This window comes from Trachypithecus francoisi, unplaced genomic scaffold (genome assembly GCF_009764315.1).
Source record: "Trachypithecus francoisi isolate TF-2019V2 unplaced genomic scaffold, Tfra_2.0 Lachesis_group3, whole genome shotgun sequence".
Taxonomy (NCBI): Eukaryota; Metazoa; Chordata; class Mammalia; order Primates; family Cercopithecidae; genus Trachypithecus; species Trachypithecus francoisi.
Genome location: NW_022681468.1, coordinates 124,089,232 through 124,110,568, shown reverse-complemented (window position 1 = coordinate 124,110,568; position 21,337 = coordinate 124,089,232). Strand labels below are relative to the sequence as shown.

Below are 21,337 nucleotides of genomic sequence, written 5' to 3'. Positions count from 1 at the left end.
ACAGATGAGCAGGGGACCATGTTAAGATGTAGAGGCCTGAGGCAGGGCCCCAGATTTTGCATTTCTAACTAGTCCTAGGTCGTAGAGCTGAAGAGCACACTTTCAGGTGCAGAACCGGGCGCAGTGACTCACACCTGTAATCCCAGCACTTAGGGAGGCCAAAATGGGCGGGTCGCTTGAGCCCAGGAGTTTGAGACCAGCCTGTGCAACATCTAGAAACTCTGTCTCTCCAAAAAGAAAAAAAAAAAAAAAAAAAACATAGTGGCACATGCCTGTAGTCCCAGCTACTCAGGAGGCTGAGGTAGATCACCTGAACCAGCAAAAGGTGGAGGCGACAGTGAACTATGATTGTACCATTGCACTCCAGCCTGGGTGACAGGCAAAAAAAAAAAAAAAAAAAAAAAGATTCCTGGATCACGACTCTCTGGGGTGAAGAAAGGAGCCTGCAGTTTTAACAAGTCCCCTGGGTGACCCTGATGCCTAATCAGGAATTAAGAAATATCGACATTAGAACTTCTAGGTGACACCACAAGTTTATCCCAGTAGTACGAGGGTCCTGCTGGCCCCCTAAGTAGGCAAGTGTCACAGGTCCAACAAGGCAGTGCAGGCCAGACAGTTGCGAAAATCCCAGCACTGTTCTATTTTATCAGCTCAGTAGTGAGTACATATTAATAATTGTTCAATTTATTTTCTTTAAACTGTATATATTCATGATATACAATTTTGAGTATGAGATATAAACTTATTTTTTTTAGAAAAGTGTATAGAGTAATAGAATGAGTTGGGGAACGGGGTAAAGAGGACTGAATTTAAAACTTCTGCCATCAATTTGGGACAAGTCACTTTTTAACAACAAATGGAAACAAAAATAACCCTTGTTTTCTTTCTATAGGACTGTAGGAAGTAACGTACCAGAAAGAGAACAGACTCAAAAGCTTGGGTCCCGGCTCTTCCACCTGCCTCTCTGAGCCTCAGTTTCCTCATCTGCCCACTGGGAATAATAGTTCTGGCCTCTACTCTCCCCAAAGGGCTCTTGGAGGCTGCCAGGAAAACAGGTGTGAAAGTGCTCAGGAGACTGCATAGTGACATTTGGCCCAGCACTGGTGTTACCCTGATGGCATCTCCAGTCACTCAGTGGCACTTCTCAGTTGTAGCCTGATACTGTCAGACCTCTCTTCATAGATGTGTGTTTCCTTTTCCTCACTAGATGATGAGTTCAGAGGGCAGGGTCCCTGCCTCTCTGTATTTTGTTCACTGTGCCCAGCATGATGCCAGTCACACAAAGGCAGCAGTATGCTGGGGTGGTCCCAGAGCTGGCCTTATAGTTACACAGACCAGCAGAGGGGTCTGGTTCCACCTGACTCACTGGCTGTGTGGCACCTTCCCAGTTCTCAAGTACTCACTTGTAACACTGTTGTGAGGAACAGAAATACGTAATTACAGTGGAGAATGTAGCTTAGCACCTGGCCTCAGGAGGGCTGCAATAACTGTTCTGTAAGTGGCAGCCTGGAAGTGCATTTGTAAAGCACATGCTACACAGAGTGACGAATAAGTCTGTCCAGTTCCCCTCGAAGCTCCGACCTTGTCCACCACACCCAGCCCTGGGAGAGGAGTTCCTGCCACACCAGAAGGTTGGTGACCCCCTGGGTCGTCACCCATACATCCATCCCCCTGACTTAGAGGCATGTGAGATGCCACATCCCTCCCTTCCCATGCCCTCCTTCTCCCACCCCCTCCACTCACCTTGTCGGACCCAGGACACAAAAGGGGTGGGGTCAGCTGAGGCCACACATTCCATCACCACACTCTGGCCAGACACCACCGTGGTGTTCTCTGGGGCTGCCACAATGACCACGTCCTGCCCCCTGGTGGACGCCAGGGACCCTGGCAAGAAGACAGAAGGCAGCCTTACCATTAGGCATTTGCCATTCAATACTTCACCTGAGTCGCACAGTAACCTGGTGAGGTGGTACTGGGAGCAGCAGCAATGATTCCATCTGTCAGATGGGGGATGTAGCAATAAAAGTCAGCAGGGCTAGGACTGGACCTCTGAGCTGTTTCTTTTAGAGTCAGAAGAATTGCCTGGGCTTCAACTCAGCACCAGAGAAATGATTAGACAGACCCACATCTCCCTCCATTCTTCCCTCCCAAATGCAACCCACCATCTAGGCAGAGAACTGTCAGGGTCATGGGCAAAGCACCAGACTTGGAGTCAACAGTTATAGTTTCTAGTTCCAGCACTGCCATTAACGCACTGGGTGACCTTAGGCAAATCCGTTCTCCAAAGGGCCTTGGATTCCCCAGTGGAAAAGGCAGACAGTGGACTTGAGTTTCTGCCTGCGCGGCAGCTCCCTAAACCCTGATTTCCTGCCAAGTTCTCTGTGTGACCCTGGCCCCCTGGGTGGAGTGGTGAATATCTGGATTGTCCAGCAGGTGGAGGCAGAGACCCTCAGAACAGAACGGAGAAGCCACCAGACTGGGAACAGCCCATCAGCACCAGCTAAGCCCAGAAGGAATAGGATGGGGACGGGGTGGGGGTGTGGAGAGTGGGTGGGAGGTGGGAGCTGGGAGGGATGCACGGCAAAGGGCAGCAGGGGAGGGGCCCCTGGGGGAGGCTTGAAGTGAGATCTGTTGAGCACCTACCAGGTGCCAGGCACTTTCCATTCTTTTTTCTTTTTTGTTTTTTTTTTTTGTTTTTGTTTTTTTTTTTTTAGAGACGGAGTCTCGCTCTGTCGCCCAGGCTGGAGTGCAGTGGCCGGATCTCAGCTCACTGCAAGCTCCGCCTCCCGGGTTTACGCCATTCTCCTGCCTCAGCCTCCCAAGTAGCTGGGACTACAGGCGGCCGCCACCTCGCCCGGCTAGTTTTTTGTATTTTTTAGTAGAGACGGGGTTTCACCATGTTAGCCAGGATGGTCTTGATCTCCTGACCTCGTGATCCGCCCGTCTCGGCCTCCCAAAGTGCTGGGATTACAGGCTTGAGCCACCGCGCCCGGCTCTTTTTTATTTTTTGAGAGGGAGTCTCGCTCTGTTGCCCAGGCTGGAGTGCAGTGGCTTGATCTCGGCTCACTGCAAGCTCCGCCTCCCGGGTTCACGCCATTCTCCTGCCTCAGCCTCCCAAGTAGCTGGGACTACAGGTGCCCGCCACCACGCCCGGCTAATTTTTTTATATTTTTAGTAGAGACAGGGTTTCACCGTGTTAGCCAGGATGGTCTCGATCTCCTGGCCTTGTGATCCGCCCATCTCGGCCTCCCAAAGTGCTGGGATTACAGGCGTGAGCCACTGCGCCCGGCCTGCACTTTCCATTCTTATCTCAAGGACTCTTCAAGCCTCTCTGAGCTGGACATTTGATAAGGAGCCCAGGGTCACACAGATGGTGAGCAGAGAAACCAGGATTCAAACCAGGTCTTTCCAACCCCAAAGCCTGTGCCCTTCCTACTCCATCACACTGGGGCAAGAGCTTTTCAAAGAAACGAGTAAAGGACAAGAGCACTAGGCCACAGGGAGCCAGATTCGCAAGGCACAGAAAGCAGAGAGGGACGAATCCCCCAGTGCCTGAACCCCTCAGTGACTCTAGAAGGGGAGGAGAGAAAGGAGCAGGGACCAGGGCTTCTGGGTGCTGACACGGCCTCAGATGCCTTGCCTCCCCACCTCTGTCCCCAGCCTTCGACACTCCATCCAACCCGAGGGCACAGAGGCTTTGCATGAAGAGAGGAGTCCCGCCCTGGGAGTCTGGGGTCTTGTGTTCCATCCCAGTTCTTTCTTCCCTGGTTTGCTGGGTGGCAGTACCCTCTCTGGACTTCATCGCCTCACCTGTCAATGGGACTAACATTTATCACCTACTTGAAGGCAAGGCCTGGACTTCTTGAGGTCCCTCCCAGCTCTGAGATGGCTGGCTTCAGAAACCCCCAGGTTTCCCCACCCAGCCAGCCCCCTTACCTCTGTGGGCCACACTGAGTAGGGCCTCCTGGCTGAAGCGCTGGCTAGCCAAGTTGGTGGCCACACAGCGGTAGGGGCCTGCATCACTCTCCTGAACATCCAGGATCTGAAGGACGCCATTGGGAAGCGTGATGAGCCTTGGGAAGAGAGGATCGGGCAACTGTGAGGTGGGCAGGGGGGCCACAGGGAGGGTGGCTCATGGTAAGATAAACACAAATTAAAACTCTGAGATACCAGGCCAGGTGCAGTGGCTCACGCCTGTAATCCAACACTTTGGGAGGCTGAGGCGGGCGGATTACCTGAGGTCGGGAGTTCGAGACCAGCCTGACTAACATGGAGAAACCCCGTCTCTACTAAAAATACAAAATTAGCCAGGCGTGGTGGCTCATGCCTGTAATCCCAGCTACTCAGGAGGCTGAGACAGGAGAATCGCTTGAACCTGGGAGGTGGGGGTTGCGGTGAGCCAAGATTGCGCCATTGCACTCCAGTCTGGGCAACAAGAGTGAAACTCTGTCTCAAAAAATACTCTAAGACACCATTTTCACCTATTAGATTGGTGAAAATCAGAAGGCTTAATAACACTCCATGTGGATGAGGGAATGGGGGATGGCACTCCTGCCTCAACAGTGGCCCTGCGCATACACCATCTGTCCAGGGCAAGTTGGTGATATCTCAACATCAAAACTTCTAGGGCTCTATCCCACAGATACTCTCAGACGTGTGCACAAGAGCACATGTTAAACGATATTCACTCCAGCACCATCTGTGATAGCAAAAGACTGGAAACAACCCAAGTGTCCATCTGCAGGGTGGGAACTGGCTAAATTGGTTTGGGTACATTCGCACAATGGAATGCTAGGCAGCTGCTAAAAAGGAGGCAGCTCTGTGTCTGCTGACAGAGGGCCATCTCCAAATGTGTTCTGGTACAAAACAGTATGTGTGGCGACATGTAGGCTTCTATGCTTGTGTATACATTGAATGTTCCTGGTAATGGTGGTTGTCTCTGGAGAGGGGACCTAGGATCCAGGGGACTGAGGGTGGGAGGGATTGACTTTTTATTATATATCCTTCTATACAGTTTGAATTTTTTTACCCCTTTCCCGTATTACCTTCTCCCTCCCTTGATAAAATATCCTTTATTCACACTATCTCATGTGACCCTCAAAACAAGCCCAAGACATAGAGGGTCACGACCTCCATTTTACTGGTGAAAAATAGGCTTGGAGGGAGGAGGGTATTTTCCTGAGGTCTCATAGGTTGAGCAGCGCGAAAGCTCGAACCCAAGTCTTCTGGTGCTAAATGTCATATTCATCCTACCTGCGTGTCTCGGCAGTCATTGGATGGCTGAGAATGCCCTTGGAGAGGACGTGGTCTCCAAGCAGACCCAGCCAACACGTATGTTACTTAGACGGGGCATGATGGATCAGGGTGTTCCCTGCCCTCTCGGCTAGAAAAATAGAAAGGTCCAGAGACCTTGCTTGAGAAACGATGTAATCTGGGATAGGGAGGTCTCCATGGGGGTTGGGATGTTGGGGACCAGAGTGGGCTCTGAACTAAGGAGGGGGTGAATGGGTCCCTCAGAATCCTCCAACTGGGATCCCTACAGGGTCAGCTCCAGGTTGAGAGTCCTAGTTTATCAACAGAGCAAACGGTACTGGCCTCTGGGATGTAGGCTGGGCCAAGGTCAGAGAGGGAAGAGGGCAGTTGTGCGCTTGGTGGAGATCCCTTAGCTCCTGGGGAAGTGGGGTCTAAAAAAATCTAAGCATGGGACAGGAGAAGTGGCTCAAAGGCTGGGGAGGAAGGATGTTCTAAATAGGGGCCCTACAAACATGCTGTGGTCCAAAGACTTAGAGGACTTAGAAAAAAAAAACCAGCCAGGCGCGGTGGCTCACGCCTGTAATCCCAGCACTTTGGGAGGCCGAGACGCGTGGATCACGAGGTCAGGAGATCGAGACCACCCTGGCTAACACGGTGAAACTCTGTCTCTACTAAAATTACAAAAAAATACAAAAAACTAGCCGGGCGAGGTGGCGGGCGCCTGTAGTCCCAGCTACTCGGGAGGCTGAGGCAGGAGAATGGCGTAAACCCGGGAGGCGGAGCTTGCAGTGAGCTGATATCCGGTCACTGCACTCCAGCCCGGGGGACAGAGCGAGACTCCGTCTCAAAAGAAAAAAAAACCCATAAATATGCCCTGCTCTTTCCTGCATGGCACAGGTAAACCCACCTCTGTCCCCAGCCTCTTACCCTCAGTTCCAACAGCTGTCTACATAAGTGCTGGGGCAGAGCGAGAGAAAGGGACAGAGAGGCAAGTGTGGCTGGAGGAAAATCCTGGGCCAGCACCCAGTCTGCTGCCAGAGAAGAACTGACAGGAAAGGACGAATTGGGGAAGGACAAGAAGGACCCACCTAGAAACAGGCCCCACCCCCATCCAGCTAATGTGCTCTTCCTCCAAGATTTTTCTTTCTCCTCTTTTCCCCTGGGTCTAGCGAGCTGACGACGCTGCTGGGAACTGCCTACATTTCCTAACCCCAGTGTTTCTAGGTCTTTCCAGAGAAAAGTGTGCTTCAAGTACTCAAGAGCTAGTCTCTCCTTTGAAAAAATAACATTCCCTTAATTATGTGTGTTGAGTGAATGAATGAATGAACAAATGAATGAATGAATGAATGAATTCCTTTCCCCAGATATGGTGCTATTGCTGCAGGCGATAGAGGCAAGGGGGAACCACTTTTAGTGTTCATCTAAAATCTTTTCTGGCCGGGCTTTTTGGGAGACAGAGGCAGGAGGATTACTTGAGGCCAGGAGTTGGAGACCAACCTGAACAACATGGTGAAACCCAGTCCCTACGAAAAAATACAAAAAATAGCCAAGGCATGGTGGAGCACACCTGTAGTTCCAGCTATTCAGGAGGCTGAAGTGGGAAGATCGCTTGAGCTGGGGAGGTAGAGGCTGCAGTGAACCACCGCACTCCAACCTGGGTGGCAGAGTGAGTACCCTGACTCAAAAAAATCTTTTGCTTTGCTAAAATGTGTTTTTAGAAGCTCTGTCCTTGGAAAGATGTTCAAGATATATTAGTTAGTAGGGGGAAAAAGTAAAAAAACAGTGTTTATGAAGAAATTCTACTTTTAGAAAATAGAGAAAAGTTATGTTAGGATATCCATAGAAAAAGTCAAAGGTGGCAAAGCTTGTGTGGTTTATCGGGGTTTTCTGTAGGAGTGGGATCGGGGGATTCTTATTTATTGTGCCTGTTAAGAGGGTTTTTTTTTTTTTTTTGCAATTAATATGTATCCATTAGGAAATATAAATTTTTAAAATGTAAATTGCTAATAGTCTGTGCCCTTGTACACTTTGTTTATAACTTGGGCTCTAACACAGAAGCACTGTGACATGGTGGAGAGAACTGGTTTCAATGTGTGTGATTTTAGCAAGTGACATTCCATATCTGGGCCACAGTTTTCCCATTTGAAAAATGAGTTAAATAATTCCTGTCCTGCCTGCTTCACAACTCTGACCCTCTTAATGTGTCTTGAGCTCACATTAGATAATGGACATAAACATATTTATGAATTGCAAGCTCTAAACACATGTTTACAATGGTGTAACCCATATACGTATTTCAAAAGACTGCAAGGAAACTCTCAAATTGGTGAAAGCTGTGTTCAGTCAGGAGGTGACTTTTTTCCCCTTTCTGTAAAGTTGGTATACTTTACCATTTTAAAAGAAATTCAAATTTCATATAAAATAAAAGCTACTTATAGAATGAAAAACAATCTCAAATCAAAAAGGAAGGGATTATTCTTTTTCCAACCTCAAACCTGAGTCTGCTGCCCCTACCCACAAAAGGCCACTTGGGTCCCAAGGATTAAAGAACACAGAAGAAATGACACAGCTGCTCTGAATTTCCCAAGGGCCAAGGAGCCCCCACCCTAAGCCCTTGAGATCCACCCAGGGCAAGGGGATACTGGCTGGGAGTCACATGAGATTGACAGAAATGGCAACCACTGGGAGAGGGTAGAGTAGGAGTCCATGTTATTTAAGTCCCTTCGTTACATGTTTCTTATGAGTGAATGACGATAACAAAATTATTTCAAGTGGATCCAGATACATGGCTTTTTATCCTAGCAGTTATATTATTTATTTTTATAGCTATCTTCTATTTATGGCAAGTGTTGCTGGTTTTCCATTTTATTGCAGTGAGATAATGTTCCCTTTTAAAATGTGTTCAAGTTACAAAAGAGCGAGTTGATGTAAAGAAAATTATTAAGTGATTGTGTAAATGGTATAAGTATGGTCACAATTATGAAGGTGGTTTGTGAATGCCTGGGATTTGGGAAACATTGCTCTCATTGATTACTGGTTCCCATGGAAGGAAAATTATCCCCTAGATTATCCCCTATTATTAGAAAATAGTATAAGTCCCAGGGATTTGCCTTGGGCTCTAGTCTTTACCATCAGTTCCAAACGAAGCACATACATCCTGACGCAGTGTGTTTATTAACTGCACATGTGCACACACTACACCAAGGCATATGGTCTCCTTCAAACCACTAGGCTGAGTTTATGAATAGCATATTTGTGCATGCACTATATCTGGGCATGTGTAAAAATACATACCTTGGGCATAATCAAGTTGCTGTTTTAGACATTTCTTTATTCCCCCTACACAATGTGCCAGGACATGCGAGCCCAGCTTATTTATAGATGAGGATCACTTTTCAGAGGACTCGGGGGCAAACACTCCCAGAGTCCAGAAACTGGCAGCTCTGGCCTCCTGGGTTAGGTTTGTGGCTTCACGGGATGACGCCTGAGCTAGATGTTGGGGATGGTGGAGAGGTCTGAAACCCACCGGTTTGCTGAGAAGCTTTGGGGAAGTAACTTATCTGCTCCCAGCCACAGTTGGACTACAGATTTCTAAACCCACCTTTAATTTTTTAAAAAATTATAGTCATAATATGATACAAAGTTCTTCAGACCTCACAGGTTCTGCACCCAACCACCAAATGACACCTGCCAGAAGCCTGTGTATCCTCCACACAGGGTGCTGGAGTCTGACACTCTTGAGTACTAAGCTGTGTGACCTGGGGCAAGTTTCTGTCTCTGATCCTCCAATCCCTCATTTAACAATCCAGATAAAAATACCTACCATATTCATATGTACAGACCTGAATGTTCATCAAGTGGTAAGAGAAAAAAAAAATTAAAGTTGCAATATAATCCCATTTTTTTTTTTTTTTTGAGACGGAGTCTTGCTCTGCCGCCCAGGCTGGAGTGCAGTGGCCGGGTCTCAGCTCACTGCAAGCTCCGCCTCCTGGGTTTACGCCATTCTCCTGCCTCAGCCTCCCAAGCAGCTGGGACTACAGGCGCCCGCCATGTCGCCCGGCTAGTTTTTTGTATTTTTTTTGTTAGTAGAGACGGGGTTTCACCATGTTAGCCAGGATGGTCTCGATCTCCTGACCTCGTGATCCGCCCGTCTCGGCCTCCCAAAGTGCTGGGATTACAGGCTTGAGCCACCGCGCCCGGCCCATTTTTGTTTTTGAAAAGAAAAGATGATTCAACAAAAAACTTAGTATGTACAATAAAATTGATTATTATTATTATTATTTTGAGATAGAGGCTTCCTCTGTCACCCAGGCTGGAGTGCAATGGCGCCATTTTGGCTCACTGCAACCTCTACCTCCTGGGTTTAAGCGATTTTCCTGCCTCAGCCTCCTGAGTAGCTGGGTTTATAGGTGCTGGCCACCATGCCCAGCTAATTTTTGTAATTTTAGTAGAGACAGGGTTTCACCATGTTGACCAGGCTGGTCTTGAACTCCTGACCTCAGATGATCTACCTGCCTCAGCCTCCCAAAGTGCTGGGATTACAGGCGTGAGCCACTGCACCAGGTCTATGTTTTGTTTTGTTTTGTTTTGTTTTGTTTTTTGAGACGGAGTCTCGCTCCGTCGCCCGGGCTGGAGTGCAATGGCCGGATCTCAGCTCACTGCAAGCTCCGCCTCCCGGGTTTACGCCATTCTCCTGCCTCAGTCTCCCGAGTAGCTGGGACTACAGGCGCCTGCCACCTCACCCGGCTAGTTTTTTTTTGTATTTTTTAGTAGAGACAGGGTTTCACAGTGTTAGCCAGGATGGTCTCGATCTCCTGACCTCGTGATCCGCCCGTCTCGGCCTCCCAAAGTGCTGGGATTACAGGCGTGAGCCACTGCACCAGGCCTATGTTTTGTTTTGTTTTTTTAGACAGAGTCTTGCTCTGTCACCCAGGCTGGAGTGAAGTGGTGCTATCTTGGCTCACTGCGACCTCCGCCTCCTGGGTTCAAGTGATTCTCCTGCCTCAGCCTCCTGAGTAGCTGGGATTACAGGCATGTGCCACCACGCCTGGCTAATTTTTGTATTTTTTTTGGTAGAGATAGGGTTTCACCAAGTTGGTCAGGCTGGTCTCGAACTCCTGACCTTGTGATCCGCCCACCTCAGCTTCTCAAAGTGCTGGGATTACAGGTGTGAGCCACTGCACCCGGCCTAAGTTTTGTACTTTTTGAGAGATGACGTTTCACCATATTGCCCAGGTTGGTCTCTAACTCCTGAGCTGAAGCGATCCACCCGTCTTGGGTCCCAAAGTGTTGGGAGTACAGGAGTGAGCCACTGCACCCAGCCATATTGATATGAATTTTTAAAATGCATCTGCTAGGAATATAAATTAAAAGTAAACAGAGGAAAATGTGAAAATGAGAAATACCTACTTTAAAGGATGATTGGAAGGGTTAAGTGAGAAACCATGTAAAAGGCGCAGCACAGTGCCTGGCCCAAGGTACACTCCCATTAAGTGGTTCATGCTGTGACTTTCAACATGGGGAGATTTTGCTGCCCTCTGCTACCCTCTCTGGGGGGCATCAGGAGTAGGCTCTCTCTTGGTTCTCACTTGCCCAGATCATCTGCTCTGGGTTCACAGAACTCCCAGGAGGCACCCGTCATCACACAGTGGTGAGAGCCTCCACATTTAGAAAGGCACAGAACTGAAAATGTCAGCGTTAGGGAGGCTGAGTCAACATTTCCCAGGGTTCACCCTGTAGAATGCTCATTCATGGGATGTTAAGGGGCTCCTGGGCAAACGAGCCTGGGAAGTGCTCGATTAAACAAGGTCCACAGATTCTCATTACAGCACTTCTCAGGGTCTTGCCAACTCCAGGAGGGAGATTTACAGGCAGTTTCCTGTTCTTATTTGATCATAGAATACTTCATTCAAGAAACATTTAAAGGGACTAACATTCTATAAAAGCCACACTTTGGGAAAACACAATCTAAATCAACTTTCATTTCTTTTTCCTTTCATGTTATAGGTGGGAAGGAGAAGAGGCTGGGTGAGAAGCGACTCTCTGAGGACCAGTGGGGCTAACCCATCACTAAAGTCAACAGGATCTCTCTCTTTTTTTTTGAGACAGGGTCTCGGTGTGTCACCCGGGCTGGCTGGAATGCAGTGGCATTATCACAGCTCACTGTAGCCTCGACCTCCAAGTGATCTCTCTCAGCCTTCCAAGTAGCAGGGACCACAGGCACCACACTGCCACGTTGGGTTAATTTTTGTATTTTTTATACAGACAGGGTTTCGGTATTTTGCATAGGCTGGTCTTGAACTCCTGGGCTCAAGCGATCCTCCTGCTTTGTCCTCCCAAAATGTTGGGATGACAGGCGTGAGTCACCACACCCAACCAGGATCTCTTATGTATGGACCGCTCATCTTCTTCCTCCCTCACAACTGTCTTGTGGCTTTTCTACCTCAAAGTTTCTCCTACAACCCCCAATTTTTTCTACACATGGGCAAAAGTCAGAGGAGCTGGGACAATGCGACACAGGCAAGAGAAGGTTGGTTCCAGAGGAGAAAGGGCAGTGTTTCAGAGCCTGAGGAACCCCACTTCCACCAGGACGGGAGAAGGATCTAGCTGGTAACTACAGCTACGGAGATATAGGGGGAGGACTGCAGAGTGGCTGGGAAAGGCCTTGGAGCCACATTTCCAAAGATATGTAAGAATTTAGCGGGTGATGACTGAGTCATGAGACCAACTCAGAGACCACAGATAGAAATGAGCTTTGTGGTTTCTGGTCACGCTGTATACACATCTGGACCTACCCAGGAAGCCACAGAGGGACCAAGTCCAGGGCCTAGCCTCTGCTTCCCTTCCGCCCTGGAAACTCTTCCCTGGGATTGCTCTACCCATCCATTGCCTTTACAGAGAGAGGAGAGGGAAAGAGGAAAGACCTCTACAATTCACTTCTCAGAGGGCTGCGCCCCACTGGCTGGAACTGAGAGAGAAGTGATGCATCTAGAGTGGAAACTCCGGAGGAAGCCTGAAAAGAGAAAACCTTCCCAGCAGCCTCCGGGAGCCCTCAACAGACAACCAGCTTTCTGCCAATGGCTCACGGCATGGCTTAGGATAAACCACAGCTCCTCTCTGGCCCTCAGTCTCCACAATAAAGCAAGTGGTTGGACTAGATGTGCTGGGAAGGACTCTACTACGACACCCACCCAGGCTCCACAGCTCAATGGGTGGCTTTCCTCCCAGGGAGCAAAAACTTCTTGTCCAACTTCTCTCTGGGACCAGACATGAGCCAGGAGTCAGGCGGTGGTTGACACTCAAGTCAGTTTAGGTAAATGCAGCTACCTTGACTCTAAGAATCTCAGTTCTGAGTGCACCCCAGAGCCCTCTCTACCCCGCCTACCAGGACCCGCTCCCCTACAGGGCACTCACCGAGGCTCCTCAGGCAATGTCACCTGGTCCTTCTCCCAAGTAATGATAGGAGCTGGCAGCCCTTCAATGTGGCACTCAAAGCGAGCTGTCCCGTTCTCCTCCACCGTCTGAGACTCAGGTTGCAGAGAGAAGTCTGCGAGTGCTGGGGACAATGAGACACAGGCAGGGACGGGAGAGGAGTAGGAGAGAGAGGCCACAGCAAGCACAAACAGTGAAACACATCCGCATGGAGACACAGAAACAGAGTCGTAGAAACACAAGCAGAGCCAATTCAGACCGAGGGAGACACAACAAGAAGTGGTGATTAGTGGTCAGATGCTGCCAGCAGAATGAATTCCAAAGCCCCCCTGCCCAACATCATCGTGATGGTCAAACTATACAGTAAGATGCACATTTCTTCTGGCCTGAAAGTTATTTCATGGTGATCTGTGCCTCCTGAGATCCCCCTAAGGGGTAAGGCTGGAGCGTGGGGTTTGACTCCACATGTTCCACCTGCCTTGCAGGCAGGAGTTCCCTTAGGAGGCAGCTTTGTGCCTCTGACACAAAGGGGGCACTCTGGCAGGCTCCCTGGAGGAAAGCACAAGCCCAGACTCTAGGACTCAAAGGGAAAGAAAGGCAGAAGAAACAGGGGAATGAAGAAGAAGAAGTGGGAAGATTATGGAATACCCAAGAATGAGGATAGACAATACCAGGAAGAGACCTATTGAGCAGGATGGGAGGTAGGGAAAGGGGGAGTGGGCTCAAGAGAGAGGCATTTGTGCAAGTAACTAACTGCAGATCCCACTTCACACACCCCAAGTCTAGGTTTCAGCCTCAGTCCCCCGATGCAAGCACTTACTGGCAAGCTTGACGACAGCAGCCTGGCTGGCCAGCACTCCGAGGGGGCCGTGGGCCAGGCACGAATAGCTGCCTTCAATGACCCCCACAGCCTCAGGAACTGCCTCGTCACTGCCATTGGGTGCTAGTGGCTGGGACAGCCACAGGGAACCATTGGGCAGCAGTTGTAGGTGGTCGTGCTCCAGCAGGGTGTCCCCATCCTTGCTCCAGGTCACCCTGGTGGGGGGTCCAGTGGCAGCATCCCCCAGGTTACAGTTCAGCACTGCAGCCTGCTCTGGGCCCAGGATCATGTGCAGCGGCCCCACTCCACAGCTCAGCTCCACAGTCGTCTCCTGGGGCAACAGCAGCCCCCCTGCATAGAGGAGGAGCATGGGGCCATCAGTGTGTGTCCCCCCACCTCCCACAGCCTCTGCTCCTGAGTCACCTGAGCAGGGGGGCAAATCAAGGAGAAAGACCTGCATCTGGATCCCGGTTCTCCCCTTACTAACTGTGACTTTGGGCAAATTGCTGCACTCCTCTGTGCCTGTCTTCCCCTGCTGCTCAATTTCCTCATAGCAGCATTATTCATAATAGCCAAAGAGCGGAAACAACCCAAAAGCCCATCACCTGATAAATGGATAACTGGATTACTCCGCCATCAAAAGGAATGAAGGACTGATGCATGCTACAAGGTAGCATGAAGACTTGACGCTAAGTGAAGGAAGTCAGTCATAAGATGCCACATTTTGCATGATCTCATTTCTATGAAATGCCCAGAGGAGGCAAATCCATAAAGACAGAAAGTGGATTAATGATTGTCAGCGACTAGGGGGAGGAAGGACAGGGAGTGACTGCTAATGAGTACAGGGTTTTTTTTGGGGGTGATGAAAATGTTCTAGAATTAGATAGTGGCTGTGGTTGCACAACGTTGTGAATATGAATATACCAAAAACCAATGAGTCGAACACTAAAGGGTGAATTTTGTAGTATGTGAACTGTGTCTCAATGAAAAAAGCATACCAGCCTGGGTAACACAGAGAGACCCCATCTCTACAGATAATGTAAAAAGTTAGCTGTACGTGGAGGCATGCGCCTGTCGTCCCAGCTACTCAGGAGGCTGAAGCAAGGAGGATCGCCTGAGCCTGGAAGTTCAAGGCTACAGTGAGCCACGATTATGCCACTGCACTCCAGCCTGGGTGGCAGAATGAGACCCTGCCTAAAAAAAAAAAAAAGCATAGCAATTCCTTTCTCATAGGGCTGTTGTAAGCATTAAACGAGATGATGTGTGAGAAAAGAATGTAGTGGATGGGCGCGGTGGCTCATGCCTGTAATCCTAGCACTTTGGGAGGCTGAGGCAGGTGGATCACGATGTCAGGAGTTCGATACCAGCCTAACCAACATGGTGAAACCTCATCTCTACTAAAAATACAAAAACTAGCCAGGTGTGCTGGCGCGCACCTATATTCTCAGCTACTCAGGAGGCTGAGGCAGAAGAATCGCTTGAACCCAGGAGGTGGAGGTTGCAGTGAGCCAAGATGGTGCCATTGCACTCCAGCCTGGGTGACAGAATGAGATTCTATCCCCCCCCCCAAAAAAAAAAAAAAAAGCACAGTTCCTGACACAGAATGGGGGCTCAGTAATGTCATTCCCTACCTTGGAACCTAACAGATCATATTGGTCATTATTACCCAATCAAAAATATGCCACTGGAAGCCAGGCATGGCGGCTCACTCCTGTAACCCCAACACTTTGTGAGGTTGAGGGCCGAGGCAGGAGGATTGCTTAAACCCAGGAGTTTGAAACCAGCCTGGGTAACATAGGGAGACTTCATTATTACAAAAAAAATTTTTTTTTTATTAGCCAATCATGGTGGGAGGATCCCTTGAGCCCAGAAGGTCGAGGCTGAAGTGAGCTGTGATTGTGCCACTGCACTCTAGCCTGGGTAACAGAGTGAGATCCTGTCTAAAATATATACATATGCATATGTAGATCTCTCTCTCGCTCTGTCTCTCTTTATACACACACACACAGAGGCTAGAAAAATACTGTATCCAAGAAACATTTAAAATGTATTTTAAGTGTGAGAAAGTGTGTATGTGTGTGTGTGTGTGTGTGAATGCTATATATTTTGAATGAACAAAACAAAAATAAATCCCAGCTGGTTGGGGGTGCCACCTGGATGAAGGGAAGTCAGACATTTCCCCTTCCCCGACAATGAACTAAGTGAGCAGATCCTGCTGGGAATTAAGTGCCCCAGGTAGGGACTAGACTCAAGCTGGATTTACAGCCAGCATGAGAGGAGGCTCCCATGGCTCATTCCAGGCCCTGGCAGCCTGCAGCCTGGTCTGTCCTGGTGACTGGAGAAGCTCGACACTCCCTGCAGCTAATTTACCCAAGGCCATGCAGGAGGCCAGAGCCAGGATTCAGGTCTCCTGACTCAATCCAGGGTTCTTTTTTCTCCCAAGGCCCCAGAAGAGCCTACAGACCCCAACACTGCCCTTGCCACAAAGAGGAGAGTAGGGAAACAGTAGAGGAAGGGAATGCCATCCCAGGGTCAAGGCAAAAACACACAAAGGCCAATGTTTATTATTGGAACCAATATTCAGCAGGACCCAGCCACCATTATTCACAGAGAAATGGTTGGTTGGTTCTCCCTGTTGTGTCTCCCAACAGTTTGACCTGCTGCCTCCTTGTCTTATAAAAGCTCAGTGGCCCAAGATCCCTTCTTAGGCTCTGATCTGACTCCTTACTTCAAGGCAGAATGGCATGTCTGAGAGGAACCAGGGACAGAGGTTGGGACAATGGCCCATACTCATTACAAGGCAAGTCTGGACTGACAGAGCCACACGGGGACGTGCACAAAACAATGGTGAGGGAACCAGGAGACCCTGGGTTCTAGGTCCAGCTCCATCACAGTCTAGCCATGTGGTTTTGGCCCAGTCTTTTCCCCTTCTGGACCCCAGCTCACTGGAATGTAGCAGGTGACCTCTGAGATTCTATGATTCTATGATTATTCACTGACATGGACACACCTATTTCTGAACAAACATAAAACACCATTGAGACCACACACGAATTGGTGAACATAGCTCTGCGCTCCTGAACACATGCACCTTAGTCTCTGCCACACTCACCAACACCGGGACACACAGGCCAACACTTAGAACCCCTGTGAGTCTCCAGACTCCCTTCCCACCACCTCCAAAGAGGAACGAGAGTGAGGGGAGAAGAGCAGTGATGGCTGCGTGAAATAAGGAGACCAGTGCAGAAGCCAGGGCTCTGGGATTGCAGAGTGAAGGGCACACAGAGAGACAGGACCTGACCTGGGCTGCTGCCTTTCTTAATTCATCACATGCGTTCTGCTGGACACCTCTGGCTACACAACTGGCCTCAGCAGTACTCGTGGGTTCAGCGGGGAGAAGCGGCCCCTGCCCTCACCAAGTTTCCATTCTAATTGGGGAAACCAATGTGGCATTCATGCTACTATGGGCCATGTGCTGTGGTGGAAACAGCTTTTGACCTTGGGGAAGAAGATCAAGGTTTCAACCTTGCTGCTCCACCTACCAGCTCTGTGACAAGCCACTTAATGTTTCTGGGACTCAGTTTCCACATGCATAAAATGAAGATGACACCACTAAGCGTGAAGGAATTAAACAAGACAATGTATGTCAGGGCTACAGCTCAGAGCCTAATAGACATCACTCAAGGAATGGGAGCTTATTCTTTGTTTGTTTGTTCTTTCGACAGTTGTGCTCTGTTGCCCAGGCTGGAGTATAGTGGCACGATCTGAGCTCACTGCAACCTCCACCTGCTGGGTTCAAGTGATTCTCCTGCCTCAGCCTCCTATGTAGCTGGGATTATAGGCATGCGCCATGACACCTGACTAATGTTTGTATTCTTAGTAGTGACAGGGTTTCACCATGTTGGCCAGGCTGGTCTCGAACTGCTGACCTCAAGTGATTTGCCTGCCTTGGCCTCCCAAAGTGCTGGAATTACAGGCATGAGCCACAATGCCCGGTGGGGAGCTTATTCTTTAAAGGCACTTTGTAACTGTAAAGGGCTGTACAAGTGCTATTTGCTGTTCTTATCATCCAGTCCCTTCTATCTCGAAGGCCCTAGATGCCATGATTCAAGTACAGGGTAGAGGGAAGGCAAGCCCGACTCTCAGCGCAGCGGCTTCCAAATACCCATTCCAGCCACTAAGCAGTAGGTTTGGATTTCAGAGGAGAAAACCCCCACAGGACACGAATCCCTGAGCCCTCCGGCAGCCTCCCTGCCCCCTAAAGCATGTCCCGGGCTTGGAAAATCCCCTGCTGCGCTGAACAAACAATGTGAACAGTTGGGGCCCGAGCAGCTGCTGGGTATGTCAGCAGCCTGGGCTCTGGCAAGCAGGACGGCCGCCAGAGGGGCTGGCGGCTGGCTGGGGAGCCCAGAGGAGGCTCCGATTCCCTTCCTGAATATTCATGGATCAGCAGATGTCTGGCTTCCCCACCTCTGAGGAACTCAGCAAGGCAGGAACAGGGAAAGCAACAGGGACGTAGACACAGAGAGAAGAGGGGGTCCTCCTCAGAGAGCAGCAGTGCTGTGCCAGCAGCCCAAGACAGCCCATTTTAGTGGAAACGTCTGTGAAGCCTGAGAATCCTCATTCCACAGATGGGGAAACTGAGGCTTGGTGGAGGGGTCTCATCTCTCTGGGAGACAGTCTGGGAAAACTGCCCTCTTTGACTTTTTGGGGATGAACCCAGCATTGAGGAGACAACTGCTCCTGAATAAGAGGGTTCTCTCTGCCTCTGTGCCCAACCTGATTTCTGTGCCCAGGAAGCGTATCCTTAGGGACTCAGGTGCCAGCCCTTCTATGAGGCTGCTCCTGCCTTCCCAGGTAAAGTTTTTCCTAAGTCTCACGCTGAAAGCCACTTGGAGGTCCCTTACTCTTGCCTAGACAGACAAGGGGGTGTGGTGGGACAAGCCTGGCCTCAGAGTCCTGGGTTCTAGGTCCAGTCATTTGTTGCATGACCTGGTGTGAGCTACTTTTGTCCTTTCGGCCTCAGTTTCCCCAATCTTAAAATGAGGAGTCTCCAAACTTCTCACACATTTTCATCCAAATTCTCCCAACAGCAGAGGAACACATATTTACAAGGCTCACTGCCTGCTTAAAATGTTTTGCCTTTTAAACCTCTAGCACATTTTGCACTCTGCTCCGTAACACAGCAATATTTGTTTTAATATAATTGTGGTTCCCATACCACCAAATCTTTTCACAAAAGATGCTCTGGGGAGGGGACCCTATTTGTCCAGGAGCTTCATGGCCAGCACTTTCTTGCCACCCCAACCCACTGTCATGGCTGACCCCCAACGTTTTTAGCCCTCCCTCTCAGGGCGGGGGTGGACACATTGCAGGTGCCCAGAGGACACTTGCTGCCCGCCGGCTGTCTTGAGGGGGCCGCCCCTCCCATAATCCCTTCTCCTCAATCTCCTCAGTGAGACCCTGCCACAGACACAGAGCTGCTGCATTTGGGAACCCTAGGGCCACCTCTCAGTCTCCTTTTTCTGACAGATTATTTTACCCACTTACAGGATAAATTGGATTTTATGAGGCCAATTAGAACCCAGACAGCAAGGAGATTCGCTGCTGAGCTCCAGGGCCAGCTCAATGCTGTTGCGTGGGATTAGTGGAGGCCTGGTGTGAGTTCCATTTTTCAGTGAATTCTTAGGGAAGGGGTGTGTAGCTGGGGGAGGGGAACAACGAGGCCAAGATGGCTCCTTCATTAAGCCAGGAACTTGCCACAAACATCACATCAGTGCCTTCTCACTTCTGAATTTCAGGGCCCAACAGATTTACTACTTGTTTTCAGCCCAGGAGAAATTCCCCACAACACCATCACCATTCTCCTTTCCCAGGGAACACAAGTCGGTTCCTTCCAGAAACCTCCCTTCCCGCCCCCCACCTTGGCTACCTCCCTTACCACATGCTGAGCCCCTCCCCCCAACAGCTGGAAGGAGAGTTGGGACAGTTGCCTGGGACACAAGGAAGGCCTCAGCTCTCCCTTAATCTGCAATCCTGAGGGGAGAGGCTTAGCCTCAGCCTATCCGACAGCAAAGCCAGGCTCAGCTTGACCTGCCTACCTCCCGCTCCCCTGAGACCCTTTGCCCCTCCACACACAGCGAACCATGGCCAGTTCTCTGAAAACACATCCTGTTCCATGCATTGCTGGTGCTGCTCTCACTCCCTAGAACAGCTGTGATATCTCTGGTTGCTTCAGACACCTCTCCTTTTTCTGCCCCGTAGAACGCTGGCACCCCCATCATCATAGTTGTCACTCCAGATTTTTTTTTGGTGGGGGAGATGGAGTCTCACTCTGTCACCCAGGTTGGAGTGCAGTGGCATGATCTCAGCTCACTGCAACCTCTGCCACCCAGGTTCAAGTGATTCTCTTACTTCAGCCTCTTAAGTAGCTGGGACTACAGGTGTGTGCCACCACGCCCACCTAGTTTTTGTATTTTTTGGTAGGAAGGGATTTCACCATGTTGGCCAGGCTGGTCTCGAACTCCTGACCTCAAGGGATCCGCCCACCTCGGCCTCCCAAAGTGCTGAGATTACAGGTGTGAGCCATCACGCCCAGCCTTCACTCTAGGTTTTTGACTTGCCTTTCTCCTCAACTAGGCACCAAAGTCTTGGGGTTATGTCTTAGTCAGCTTTCTAAATCCTCAGTACCCGGAACAGTGCCTAACACACAGCAGGTGCTCAATAAACATTTCTTGAATGGATGAGTGAACCCATGAAAACAACCTCGAAAAGATAAGACACAGAAGACACAGAGCCCCCTGTGCTTTTCCAAGCATCAGTTTCCTTATCTGTAAAAACAATAGTAACTCCCTTCAGGGCGGGAGATGTCAGGAAGACATGTGGAAACTGGCCTAGCACGCTGTGTGGCATCCAGTCGACACGATACGCTTGAAAAGCAGAGACAGAACAGCAAGTCCACACTGAAAGAAACCCTGTATTTAAACATGACCAGGCTGGGGAGATCACTACCTTGCCTGTTCTCTTGCTGTATGGCTCATATGGTTAAAAAATATATTTCCCTTGTGCCCACCTGTCTCTCCTGGTATGTTCTGCTCACTGGCCAGAACTCTGTCCTGGAAACTATCTAACAAGGTAATGAGCCCCTTATAGAACCATCCAGGAGCCTTGGGTCTGCACCTGAAGGACAGCTTACTGGTCCTTGCTTCCCTGATCCCAAGGACCCCATGGGCCCCCAAATTCAGAGGATACCTCCTCAGCCTCAGCCGTGAGGCAGTAGTAGCTGGCAACCCAGTTGGCACAGGTAACAGGGTTTGATTTCTCTGCATGTCGGGCTCCAAAACATACTCTCTGGTTTTCCTTCCCTGGCCCCCTAGCTCCTGTCACCCACCTCTGACCAGGCTGGGGTCCTCTCCCTCAGAGCCATGCATACTCCTCCCCCTGCCCCCAAGCCTGCCTGGTAGACATCTGTTCTGCATCTGGAATTCTGTATCAAGTCTGGTTGCTGTACCATGGGAGAGAATAGAAAGAGGTGGGTGGGGGGTAAGTGGAGGAGGGTGGATTCCAGAGCCCAGATAGACCTACTTGAGGGGAGAGCCTAAAGCTGATAATGTCTCATATGGTACAGAGGAGTGCAGAGAGTGGACTTGGGTATCCCTAGAAAGGGTGGTTCCATTTCAGTCCCTCATCATGTAACTTTGGGAAGTCACTCAGTTTTCTCATCTGTAAAACAGGCTCATGCTAAAATGATTTCTTCTTTTCTTTCTCTTTTGTCTTTTGAGACAGAGTCTCACTCTGTTGCACAGGGAGGAGAACAGTGGTACAGTGGTGCGA

At 49.8% G+C, this 21,337-nt stretch overlaps 1 protein-coding gene across 2 annotated transcripts in view; it reads right to left on the bottom strand.

The window, feature by feature from the left end:
• Positions 1 to 21,337, bottom strand: part of IGDCC4 (immunoglobulin superfamily DCC subclass member 4) — a 42,825-nt gene that overhangs the window by 17,550 nt on the left and 3,938 nt on the right. For both annotated transcript variants that reach the window (XM_033189737.1, XM_033189736.1), the window contains exons 2-5: positions 13,505 to 13,855; positions 12,667 to 12,808; positions 3,937 to 4,073; positions 1,744 to 1,884 (exon numbers count right to left, since the gene is read on the bottom strand). In XM_033189737.1, coding sequence (XP_033045628.1) covers positions 1,744 to 1,884; positions 3,937 to 4,073; positions 12,667 to 12,808; positions 13,505 to 13,855 — 771 coding nt within the window. The remainder of the gene's footprint in view (positions 1 to 1,743; positions 1,885 to 3,936; positions 4,074 to 12,666; positions 12,809 to 13,504; positions 13,856 to 21,337) is intronic.